The sequence below is a fragment of the Tyto alba genome, unplaced genomic scaffold, assembly GCF_018691265.1.
Source record: "Tyto alba isolate M040663 unplaced genomic scaffold, T.alba_DEE_v4.0 Super-Scaffold_13, whole genome shotgun sequence".
Taxonomy (NCBI): Eukaryota; Metazoa; Chordata; class Aves; order Strigiformes; family Tytonidae; genus Tyto; species Tyto alba.
Genome location: NW_024881275.1, coordinates 11,416,353 through 11,429,560, shown reverse-complemented (window position 1 = coordinate 11,429,560; position 13,208 = coordinate 11,416,353). Strand labels below are relative to the sequence as shown.

At 40.7% G+C, this 13,208-nt stretch overlaps 1 protein-coding gene across 1 annotated transcript in view; it reads left to right on the top strand.

Moving 5' to 3' along the window:
- The window catches only part of SNX30 (sorting nexin family member 30), a 49,983-nt gene extending 37,635 nt beyond the window's left edge, over positions 1-12,348 (top strand). The window contains exons 7-9 of the mRNA XM_032981575.2: positions 1,854-1,940; positions 6,741-6,893; positions 8,755-12,348. Coding sequence (XP_032837466.2) covers positions 1,854-1,940; positions 6,741-6,893; positions 8,755-8,814 — 300 coding nt within the window. The 3' untranslated portion in view covers positions 8,815-12,348. The remainder of the gene's footprint in view (positions 1-1,853; positions 1,941-6,740; positions 6,894-8,754) is intronic.
- Positions 12,349-13,208: the final 860 nt, after the last annotated feature.

The window sequence follows — 13,208 nt, the reverse complement described above, 5'->3', positions numbered from 1 at the left end:
AAAGGGAAGGCAATGTTTTTCTCATCACTTACAGGTCAGCATTTAATGGATACTTAATGCTGTATTCAGAAGGATATTGTTAGTGGTCCACAGTGGATGGACTTGAGCATTCAAGGAGAAATAAGACACCTGCCCTTTGAATCTAGTCTGCTGATAGCTGTTAATCATCAGCTACTTCTGGTACATGTCCAACTGCAGGCTCCTAAGGGCTGAATGCAATTGCTAGAGGCAGTGGTTTTTCTGAGAAGAAATTTCAATTGACTCAGGATCAAGAAGGAGTACAAAGCAGAATTACCTGCAAAATCTCTCAGGCTTTTGTTGCATTGGAAACCTCAGTCACTTAAGGGCTATTCCACATAGTTGCTTAGATTACAAAAGGTACAGGAATGTTGTGGTTTTTCAAGCAAAAGTGAAATGGCATGCTTGCTTGCATCCCTGTGGGGACAAAAGGGAAGGTTAAGCTGTTGAAGGTGAATTTTTCAGTTTTGCCCCTGTTTTTTGAGTAAACCAATAGCAACTTGGTGCATGGAGTGCCATTCCCATTTATCATGGACTGAGGTTTGTAAGAGTAGTGATCGATATGTCTCCTATCTCTACTACCAGTGCAGGGCAACTGCACTGGTGACCTTCCCTTGGCTTAGGAGGGAAGAAGGGGAGGATGATTATTAGTAGGTAAAGGGTTTGTACATCTTTAATTAGGAAACAGATCTTGGCTAGACTGGCTGTTAGAGCTCTGAGAACTACTCTTTTAAACAGATGCTTCTGTAGGCAGCAGTGCATGAGACTAGTCCTCCTTTACTATAAAATGTCTAGTTACCTCCTTTTGTCCTGATGGGATAATTCCTTCTAGCTGTCAGAAAGGAAGACTTGAAGCATGAACTGGCCAAGTTGGCTGCAAAAGAAGTTAAAACTTAGGGGTGCCTTGGCAGTGAGTGGTGGCCAACTTCCCTCTGAGCATTTTTAATAACTTTGCATCAACTGAGTTATTACTAGTTGTTTCCTGGTGAAGACTGAAGAAGTTGCCCATTCCTGCAGATGCACAGCTGCTTACTTTTTAACGGTATATTCTTAAAAAGACTGATTTCTGTAGTTGTTTCTAAATTGTAAGATTGTAGTATAACCTTACTGGAGAAGTTGGCTTGTACATGTAATACAAGATAAGGGTAGCACCTTTTGCTGTCTATTTGGAGAATACATTGTCAATAAAATGTTTACTGCTTGTGACACTCACTGAGGTAGTTCAGTGCTTTTCATGTAAATTATGCTTTTCATAATTTTAATTTTTTTATTTAAACCAACAACTAACCCCCCCCAACTGATCTAAAAGCAAAGCTTACTTTTGTTCTAAGTTGGGAATGTAACAGCTTGCTATAAAGGACTTTAAGGAGTCTTTGTAAGTGAAAAGGGATATGTAATACCTTCTGTGGTGGCCTTCCTGTCTTTTAGCCCATGCTGTTGTCTGTGCTGCATGAGGATATGCAAAGCCTTGCACTGGTCCTTGACAGCTTTGATGCTTTTGTTTATATCCTTTTCATACTAATAATAGGCCAACTGAAGAATTGAATTTACTTAGTCAGGGTTATATTCATGGTTATATGACAGCTTATATCTTGCATTACTCCAGCTGGTCCAAGAGTTGAATTTTATCTGGCCTTGCTAGTGGCTGGAGAGTAAATGCTTTTTGTTTTCAAAAGCAACTCCCTAAATACCATGAAACAGGACAAAATAAGTATGGAAGTCTGCCTTTGGACTGAATTAGCACTTAAGCTGTATCACTTTACAGATTCTTGCTGGCTTGGGGAGGGAAGGAACAAGTGGATCCCTCTCACAGCTGTCTTTTCTCTTGCCCATAGAATGTGTTGAAGAAGAGAGACCAAGTTCAAGCAGAGTATGAAGCAAAACTGGAAGCAGTAGCCTTGAAAAAAGAAGACCGTCCAAAGGTTAGCACTTAAAACTACTCTACAAAAACAGCTTGCACTTCTATTACTTTCCAAGAAGAATGGAGAAACAGATCTTGCTTTGGGTCTGGCAGCTTCTATGCAGTATAAGTCATTTCTGGAAGGACAGAAGTTTGTTGACAAGCTGGTGTGAAATAAAGACCTAGGTATGATCATATATGATCTATCTACCAACGTCTGTACTATCGATCTCCCACCATTCAGAGCAGGATGGCTCTGACCTTTGTAGCACTTGAACAACAGCCAGCAATCAGTTGGAGTGTTCAGTGACATGGACTGAAGCAGTGGCAGAACAGTCTCTGGTGATTTAGCAATATGTCAGCTAGTTGAGTTAAGGTACTAGTGCTGTCACTGCTGAACTGTATTGTAGGACACCTGTTTTGACTGTGGAAGACTCTGTATTTTGCTCCTTCTGCTAGGGAATTCTTCTTGTGTGATGGTGAACAGACACCACATGTCACTCAGTGACAGGTTCTAGCTGGGCTACATGTGGAAGCAAAGATGTGAACTGGCATGCTTATGCTGCCACCTGCTTTCTGCGTGGGGCAGTGTGCAAGAGCCTGTCTTAAAATCACTGCAGCTTTAATCAGCATTGACAACAGGTTTTGTTCCCTTCCTCTTCTTGGGGCTTTTTGGTTCACCTTCATCTTTGTGTTAATAGCTATTGGATGACTGTCCAGTATTACAACTATTGTACAATAATCTTACAGGAGGTTCACATAATATCATTAATCTGAGAAGCTAAAGAGGACTGGAACATAGAAAGGCCAACTGGTATTTTTCTGATCTTTTGTCTGTCACAGACTCTATAAATGGTGATATCTTGGGTATCTTGTGTTGCTCTTGTATTTTGGCCTTTCGCCTACTCCACTGCTGGCTGGTGTGGTATGTACTTTTACTTCTTCAATGTACCTTTGTATAAGTAGGTATTCTAACAAGTTGTATGTAGGATGAAGGGAAATTAATCTAGTATTGCAGCAAGCCAGTTGAGATTTGTAGACATTTGACTTTATCAAGATCTTGATGCAGTAGAACTGTTGAATTTTCTAATCTTTCACCTACTGAAACTCTTTTACATCTCGCGTCTCAGTGAGATTACTGTGTAAAGCACAGCACTTAAATAGCTGTCTAAGAATTTTTGAATACTTGTCTCCTCTAGAGTATAAGCATATGTTTTGGCAACTCTTTGTATCTTTTTTCTGACATAAGTCTTTTATGTCATTTACAAGATTAAGTTGAACAAATAAAACTCCGTGCATATTCATAAAATACTAGCTTGAGGTTTTCAGATCCTTTCCACCTCGAGGGAACGTCCTTGTCTGCAAGAGCTGGTAACTCAGAGCTGTGGCTAGCAGCATATCTTACATTTAGTGAGGTCTCCTGGCGATGGCTTGCTGGAAACTATAAGCAGAAAGAGGGTTATGAGCTGGGTTATTCAGTGAAAGGCGTTTGTGTTCCTTAAACCCAACACAAACACCTTTATATGCACCCCCCCAAAAAACCCCCAAACCTTAAGGGAAAAAAGGTCTGCTCGGGGATCACAAAATGAGGGCCTGTTGTTACTTGTTAATCTTTTCCACTGGAGGGCATTCTGGGACTCCTTGTACGCATAATCAGATTAGCTTCACAAAGCTCTGTTGGTGTCATTAGGTCATTCTCACATGGAGATGATCAGCTTAGAACTCGGTGGCCTATAAATGCAAGTGGCTTGTAGGGCTACTGTAAATGTCTGCCAGCAAATACTGCTCAGAATGCTGAAGTTTACACTGAAAGCATAGTATATGTGGTGCTTAACAGTAGTGTAACAGAGTGTAGAATCTGCAGCCTTTCTGTTTCTATCAAGTACAGTAGTGAAGTGCTTCTTACCCTTTTCTGACCCATGCTGGAGCTGGTTTTGCAGTAATCCAACCAATGTAATGAAGTGCAGGCATTGTTTCCTTTTGGTGAGATGACTTCTACCTCTGACCGAATTTATTCTGTCTGCCTCAAGGCTTTGCAGTGTGGTGACCAATGGGAACAGTAAATATGGCAGTGCAGAACTTGAAGGTAACCATATGTATTTACAGGAAAAAGAAAATAAAGGCTTACTTAATAAATGCTGGATTTGTGATTTTTTCAGGACCATTTGTTCTTTGGTAATGATGCTGTAGAGGAATTTTTAAAAAGTGGATGTGCTTATGCTGCAAACGATGCCATCTGCATTTGACCATGTGAAATTCTAGATGTGAGGCATACTTAAACTCTGGACTCTTCAAGAACTATGTGAAAAGGAATTGATGTCGGTACAGAACTTCATATCACGTAGTGAGGAGACCAGACTCCTGAATATACAATTTTATGCTCAGTTCTTACCTACATATACATCTCTTCTCAGTTTCAGTTGACTTACTAAAGTAGTGATGGGCCCTTCTGGAGCATATTGGGAGTTTGAACCAGTTGTCACTTGGTTTTGGGCTTTGTGGTTTTTTGAGCTATACAAGTAGCTGAGAGCAGCCATCCGGTAGGAAAGTAGCAACTTCCCCCAAAGTCCAGTCTTCTTTCTTCTCAGTTCCTAGTTGCTAGCTAATATTTAGTATCTCCATTAATAAAAGCAGATAAAGGCATAGCAATGATGTTTCAACTTATGCCCAAATTTTATGTTAGAACGATAATCTCTCTTGTCGTTAACCTTGCACTAAAGTGCTTAAAAGCTGTTAATTAACTTAAAATTTTGTTATAGCTCTGAGTTGCAACTTCTGTTCTGAGAAGCTGCAGTTTTGGAAGGAAAGGTATTTACGTTCCTGAATAGGACTGGTGTGTGTGTGTACAGACACTGCTTTCATGATGCCTGTGGAGACTTAGCTGGAGTTCATTGCTGCTGTTCCTTAATTAAAGCGTACATGATCCGTTTGCTAACCACTGGGTTGTCTGTGTAGCTCTAAACTTGTGCAGCCCTCTCAACCCGACTTACAGAAGAAATGGCTGTGAGAAAAAACAGATTTTTTTTTTTTTTTTTTTTTTTTTTTTAAATAGCTTTGTTGTGGTTTCAGATCCTGGCAGAAGCAGCAGGAAGCTGGTGAGTGCTTAAAACCTAACTTAATTGGATTGGGAAATCGTATGTGGTTTTGCTTCCAGACTTCATGACTCTTTCTCTTGATAGACTAGCCTTTCCTGTTAAGACAGTAGAGTACTTATGATGCAGGGCATACTTGCCTTGGGGGGATCATCTTCTAAACCTTTCAGCCACCTACTTGGCATTTGAAGTTCTCCCATAGGCTTCAGGCAACATGTCTGGGCTTGTAGCAGAGTGGATTCTGTAGCCAGAAGTATAGTGCTTAGAGACCGTGGGGGAAGTATGTAGCTACAAAACCCCCAAGCTGCATGTAGTGCAAATCTAGTTGTGTGAATAAAAGGGTACTCAGATCCCATGACATAAAGGAGGTGCTGCCTGTGTCTCAAACAGCTTTATTGGAGAACAGATGTAGGATCTTCTTTGAGTTGATGTAATACTTCAGTGATCGGCCCTAATCCACATCCTGGAGAAGAACCAGAATGGATATGTTTCTGCCTAAATTGTGTACCTTGTCATATTTCAAGGTAGTAACACACCTCTAACTTCCTATATTGCTACCCATTAAAAGCTTCTTAAATAGTCTGTTCATCCTCTTCCTTCCTTCATGCCCCTCAAAGAAAAGGGGAATTTCCTGAAAGTATCAAGTGTGAAACATCTGCAGATGTTCTTCATTCTGCCTTTTGCCGTTGTGCAAGTCACAGCTTCCAGAGTGGAAATTCATTTCTCAAGTTAGTGCTAGAGCTCAGAGGCTTCCTCTTCTGAGATCTTGGGCTTAGTCTGCATGTACTTGTAGTCATCCTGTATGAGTGGACTATGCAGCACAAGGAGAAGGGAGAAAAAGGTATTCATGGCTTTCCTGCTTGAAGAAACATTTGTAAATTGTTCCTGTAGTTGCCTGGTGATATACATGATGTGAGTTAAAACATAAGCAATTTAGGCTTAAAGTCCATCTACCTTGGGCTGGTGACTACTGTCATAATCCATTTAAATCTCTACCTAGACTTGCAATATGCTGTCCTTCAGGATTTCTCCCATTGCTTCTTTGTGATTGTGTCCAGTGTTGAGCCCAAAAGCTCATGAGCCAGTCCGTGGTGATGATCATCAGTGCATTGCACGTATATTTTGTTTCGGGCAGCCTGTAAGGTTAAAAGTGGAAGTTAGAAACCAGAGGCTTGGAAATTTTATTCTGCAGCCATAGCTGATCAGTGTGGTTTGTGTATTATAGTCGAGAGATAACACTGAGGTCTCTTATCCAGCTCTTCAGAGAAACCTAGATGTTTGTTGTTTCATACACACTAGTGTAAATCAGGAAAAGCTTCATGCAACTGTAAATGGGAAGATCAAGAGAAAGCTTGCTCTAGAGCTGTAGTCAAGCTGCTCAGTTTGAGAACTAGGAACTGAGCCTGAGCATCCAGCACTTAGATCGCATGGCTTTCCTTTTCATGTGCGTCTAGTGAGCTCTTCCTCAATCTGCGTCCATACCTGGTGTGTAGATGGACAAGCACAACTGCTCATCACCTCAAACAGCAGAGAACAAATTAAGCAATCCCATCTCCTCAGTAATACAGGATTGGTGATTTACTCCCTGCAGCCATAACTGAATTTATTCAGGGTAACTACTGGACTGTTAACATACCCTTTTCTCTGTAGCTTTTCTCAGTGATGTTTGAGCTAGTTTAGTAGTCTGGCACTCTCAGTGACAGTTTCAATCTTCATTTCTTTTGCTGCAGGTACCCACAGATGTTGAGAAATGCCAAGATCGAGTAGAGTGTTTCAATGCTGACCTGAAAGCAGATATGGAGAGATGGCAGAACAACAAAAGACAAGACTTTAGGCAGCTACTCATGGGGATGGCAGATAAAAACATCCAGTACTACGAGAAGGTATGTGGCACAGCTGGAGCATTGGAGTGGATAAGAGTAGTTCATTTTTCTGAGGTGGTGATAATTCTTCAGGAAATCTTCATGCTGTCTTGAAGAAAAGAATCTTAGACATCTAAATCAGTTCTCTAGTGCTGTGGAAGTTGCTCTTTGTCAGCAGTTCAGTGTAGTCTCTTGAGTTGCTGGTCATGCTCAAATGATCTGCATGAGACTAGCAGTTTTTGCAAGGCAGCCCTGCAACAGCATTTCATCCTGGATGCTTGTCTGTCTTGCAATCTTGAATTGAACAAATTACTGAGCAGCAGTAGCAGAAAAAGACCAAAACTGCATATTAGAGGAATACTACCAGAAAATATCTTCATTCTGCCTTTTATGAACCAAACTACATGAGTTAATGTACATCCATGGATTGATATATAGATTATGCGTGGTATGTATAAATTATTCTAATCTCTGTCCCCTTGTGCAGAGTTCTGTCCCGTGTATGTACTAGTCCTAGAAACACCTAGTCAGGTGCCTCTACCCTTTTACAGTTGTTGCATGTGGACCTGAGATTCAATGTCAGATTTTTTTTTTTAAGTGAAAAGGCCTTGACATTTAACTGCATATGCTGCCAATCTAGTTTACCTCATGCTAGGACAGTGCTGCCTGATGCAGTGGTTGATAGATTAAATACTACTAGGTTTATGTATACTGACATACTTAATCTTCTTGCCTATTGCTTTTTTCCACATCTATGTTAGAAACTTGTCCTGTGCTGGGTTACCTCTCTGTATAATATTGATATGCACTTCCTTTACCCCTTCCAATGTCTGTCTTGTCGGTAATTCATAGCTAGTCACACAACTTCCTTCACCCTTGTCTCTTCTTTCTTCTGAGACTGCTGTGATGGGGTTATTACAGACTCCACTGAACATCCAGCAGTATCTCTGCAATTGACAGTTAAATCTGTACATCTCAGTTTTGCTTTTAGCTGCATCAAGGAAGCTTTTTGGTAGGAAAGTGTTAAATTGCTTCAGGATACACAACTAGAAATACTTTGTTCACCTGCAGTACAATCAGCAAGAGTAGAAGGAAGGTGTTTGACAACAGTAACTTGTAGATATAAGAGCCAGTGAAGAGTTTGCCCATTCTCAGTGTTTAATAGTATGTATTCCATGATCTATATTTGTCCAGTTTGACTTCTGGATTGTACGTTGTTGAAAGACAGCAATGATACCCAGCAGAGGGACTGGAGTAAGTATATGTGTCTGAGGAGATAACTCCAAATCTTGCAGTGATTTTCTAATAACCCAGAAGCTAGACTCCACTTTTATGTTACTATACCAGGCACTACCAGTTCATCGTGAAGTGGAGTCAAGTCCCAGAGGTGTACTGGAGTACACTGTGTCTCTGAGCTACATTTCCTAAATGCATGGGTCTTCTAAATAAGTTCGCTGGAGGTACTCTATAATAACTGCCATTGTGTCCAAATCAGCCCTCTCCTACTGTCACACCACAAAGATGTGAATTTCTACTAGTAACAGTTTGTACACCAAGCTGAAAGCTGTGGTGTTCTTCAGTTTAGAAGAATCCAGCTTGATTTTTGGAAATCCTAGGTATTGTGATGATTTTTAATGGCTTGGGCCTGCTGATGACTTTGGAAAGCTTTGATTTGTTTTCTCTGTTTGGAAACTGCAGCTATTCCTTCTGAACACTTTCTTGCTGTTTGTCATTCTGGGGGTTTTTTTCCCCCCTTTTAAATAACCTATAAAGTCCCAGCTAGCCTTTCTTGAACTTGCATTCTGTTGGTCTGGAAGGGTTGGCCAGAAGTTACAAGAGCTGGTGTACAATCCATTTTAAAAATCTTTATTTCTTTCTTTAGTGCCTTACGGCGTGGGAGTCAATTATACCACTATTGCGAGACAAGCCAGAGACCAAATAAGAAGTACCTTCATGGACAGTCTAGCACTTCTGTATGCAGTACCACTAGACATACTGGAACTGTATGAAGGACTCCTTTTTTTCAAGTTAACTGAAATTCCAGCAGCACTGAAGCTGGAACAGACTCTCTGAAAACTATTTGAATTTTTTTTCTCACTTTCTGTGTTTAAACTGGGGTATGTTTCATCTTTTTGAGTTATCTTGAATGGTTCCTTCTTTATCCTATGGAGTGATTGGGGGTTCATAGTGAAAGTGCACGGGGATCTTGATAAAACTTACCTCTCTAGTCTGGAAGGAACTGATGAGTGGAAGACTAAAAAGATGAAAATAAAACTCTACTGCAAGGTGCCAAATGACATCTTTATTACCATACTGTTTTGTTTGCTAAAAAAAAAAAAAAATAAGGATTCCTATGATACAGTACTTCCTAACCAATTCTTAGCCCTTTTTTTGGATGGACAGGGAAACGCTGGAATGAGTGTTTTCTGTTTTGCTACTGCCCATATGTTCCCTCTGGTTAAAATGGTTTCTGGAGACTTTTCTGTGTGGGAGTTGGGCTGGTGCTAAACAGAACATACCAACACCAACTGTGATGCAAGCATGAACTGTGGTTTTTGTGAGTGTGGCATGCTGTTGGTTCGTACTGAGTATCTTTGTTTACCTTGGTGATTATGAAGTAATGTCAGTTGGCTGAAGTGTACTTGTGACTGCCTTGGGGATCAAAATCAGCCTAGCTGTGGGACTGAATTGAACAGTGGCCTTTCAAGGCTTATGGGAATGGTGGAAGCAAGTATGAGTCTTTAGTGTATTTTTTCTAAAACTAGCTCTGGAGGTTGCATGGTAGAATTCTCTTGGTCCATGTTTTAAACATTTTTTTTTTTCTGAACTAGAGCCACTTTGGCCTTGGTCACTTAAGGTGCCTGTTGTAGTAAAGATAGAACGCTGCTTTCCCTTCTCATGTTTTTTTGCAGCAGCCAAAAGCCAAAAAGTGTCAAATGCTTGCTTATACCAAGCATCATTGTGTGTGAAACTTGCCTTAAACAGGTTGGTGGGGGTAGATGGGTACCCTTTTAGGTATACACAGTGTTCATACCTGTCACTACTGAACCACATGGCAAGTCTTTTAAGACTACTTTTGGTACAGATCTATTTTCTTAGTAGTTTTTATTGGCCTTTAGAAATGTAACTGCTTCTGCAAGTCCTGTTTCTTCCCTTTCTCTTGCAGTCCAACCTCAAGTAAATGCCTGCTTGGTGTTAATGGCCTTAGGAATGCTGCTGTGATTCCAGGGGTCCAAGAGTCTTGGTTTAACAGCATGCAGAGAAGTTCTTAACCATCCTAAGTGAGGTAGTTTGGGGTTAATATCAGGGTAATATTGGGATTTAGGGGAATAAATAACTGCACACTTACTGCTAAACTTAAGTGATTACTTGATCTCTGGCAACATTCTTGCAAAGAATCTGAGCAGTAATTGAGTATGTGCAACTTCTGTATTCCCCTATGATGATCTGCCAGGTACCCGTCTGGTTTGGGCTTTATCCCTTCATAAACACCAAGTATACCCAAATCCCCTCTACTCAGCATGGTGGCTTTATAGCACCCACCAAGGTGAGTTACTGCAGCAATATGGTAGTTGTCAGACTAATGAGACAATACTCTCTTGGTGCAAAAGTCAAGTTTAAAACATTTTAAGAGGTCTTCCTTTTTGACTCAGCCTTCATTGGCAACTCTGTGGTACTGAACAAACTGCTTTTTGGTTTAAGCTCATGGTTTGGCAATATACGCTTACTTGGTGTAAATAAGAACTCTGCTCTAAGTTGCTGTTAGGTCCAGAATGATGAACTACTCTTGTTGCACAAGGGAAGATCTTAAGGAGATCATCTTGAAGCAGTAACCAAGTGTTCTCCTCAGTCTTTCCCATATAAAAAAGCACTTGCATACCATTTAACAGTCTGGCCTTCAGGGTTACAGTCTTCCTATTTCCCACAAACAGACATCAACATGCTTTTTTGAGCTGGTTCCTGTGTGGTAAATGTAACTGCAGCATCACTGAGAGTCAAGCAAAATATAATTTCAACTAATATTTAAACAGTCTTCCCTTCACCTTGTCAAAAAAAAAGTGAAAGATGAGTAGAAGGGGTGGTGGGTTTTCTCCTGCAGGAGTAGGTTTTGTCTGATGCCTTACAACACTGAGGTCCTGTTCCTTCTTAGTTTGATGGCAAACTGAAATGAATGTTTGGTTCTGGGGAATTTAGCAATTTATATCACAGTTGTTCATGAGAAGCATAATGGACAGTGGGGAGTAGCAAGTGGAGTTCAAATCAACATGTAACTGTTGAGGCTGGAGCTGTTGAAGATCAGTTTAAATACTCTTATATCTGTTGCCACTGATTCTGCAGCATGGTTTTTAAATTAGTCCTCATCCAAAGGATGTTTTGGTTTCAGATAAATCCCTTTGTGACTAGGCTGTTGAAAGGCAGTCATGCTTTGCACTTCCCTGTTGGAGTATATAGCTCTGTGGCACCTGGAAGTTGATTTGGGGGAGAGTTTGGAATGTGCCTCAGTCTATGGCCCCTGACAGGATTTCTTTCATGATCTAGAACACCAAAACCTCTTAAGCCCCTACAAGGGACATAAAACTTAACATCTAGAAGAGGAGTCCTCTGCAAGGATTGCTGCAGTGTAAGAAGGATGTGTAGTGGTGAGTCTCTCAGCTCCTATGGGTTGTGGAGGAGTCTCTGAAAAGAGCTGTCATAAATTGCTAGGTAACCGTGAGAGAGACTGTGAGGTGTGGGGAGGATCCTGACTGTGAGGTTTGGGGCAACAGTGTGGAACAGGAGAACTATGAAATAGAGGGGAAACTCCTCTAAAATATAAAGTGACACTTGTAGAGTTCACTTACTTAACTGCTGTTAGTGGGAGGTTGAGATCTGAACTTAGTGAAACTCTGACATGTTATCCTGTAGTCCTCACAGGTCTCCTTTGGATGGCCCAAACCTTAAGTGTGAAAAGGAAAAGGTGTTGGTGAAGGGAAACAGGAGTAGTGCAGGAGCCTCATTGTTGAGTAACTTGAGTGTTCAGTCACCTAACCACCCTCATAACATGCGCTAAAATGATGTCAAAAGTAGTTGTACCCTTTCTGTGAGCCTCTAACATGTGGGTCCTTCAACAGTCTTTAAATTAGCCCAGTTTTCCTCATAATCCATAGCCAGACCAAGTTCCCTCTCAGAGGATGCATAATTCACTGCTGTCCTAGTTACTTCTGTGTAATTTCTGGGATGTTTTTTTCTTCTCTTAACTGGCACCAGCACAATAAAGCAAGCACTGAGATCTAGTCTTCATGCTCGGTAATGAGCCGTGCATTGTTCACATGTATCTTTACCAGGTTGTGACTCTTGCAATAAATATAGATGTTGAAACAACATGGCTTTTTCAGGTATCCACGGGAAAATGTAAAGCTAATAGGCGTAGTCCTAAAGACACGAACTCTTCTGATGTGAGTTGTATCAAAAAATAAACTATGGACTCTTCACTGAAGTCTACTTGGATTTTTGTCACACTGACACTTGTGCTAAGGATATAGTGGGATAAGTGGTAGGAAGAAAAATCTGCAAAACAGGAGTGGCAGAGACAGACCTGCAGAGGTACTGCGAGGTAGTCTTGCAGCAGTGGCTCTGTATAGCCTGTTCGTGATGTGCGTTGCTTCAGGTGTCAGTCCTGCAGATGCCAAGGTACAAAAGAATTCCCTCCCAGCCCACCAGAGACTGTTCAGTGTTTAACAGGAGCCATGCTCGTGTTAAAACTTGCACAATGTAACTGAATATGATTATGATTAATGTTACAGACTGTTTAAAATGTTGGTGTTGATAACCACTGAGCAAAATTGCATAGACTAAACTAGCTCATTAGATGTTCAGCATTTTTATATTCTGAAGGTAGAACAGTCTTTCCCTTGGTAGGTTAACTTTTGCTACAACAACCAATAAATAGGGAAAATGGGGGCTTTTTTTAAGATGGGAGAGTTGCTACTACTTGCCAGATTTTTTTGATTTTTTTTTTTTTTTTTTAAAAGTACAACTGGGGATCACAGAATAAACTTGCCTTCTGGCAGTGTGAATGTTGCATTTTAAACTTTTTTGAGAGTGCTGTTTAACCAATTTTGTGGTATAAAATGGCAATGCTTAATTCAACGCTTAGCACTTTGGAGTCTTGCCGAGGTATCTGACTTGTACAAGTACTCAGTAATGCACTGGGCTAGTTTGAAGGTTACATGGCTAAGACACAGTACTTGTGCAGAAAATAATGCACTTTCCAAAAAGGCGTAAGTAGATCACCCTTATGTAAGTGTCATGCAAAAATGTTAAAGGCTAGTCACTGTCCTAGACTACTTTGAAGGC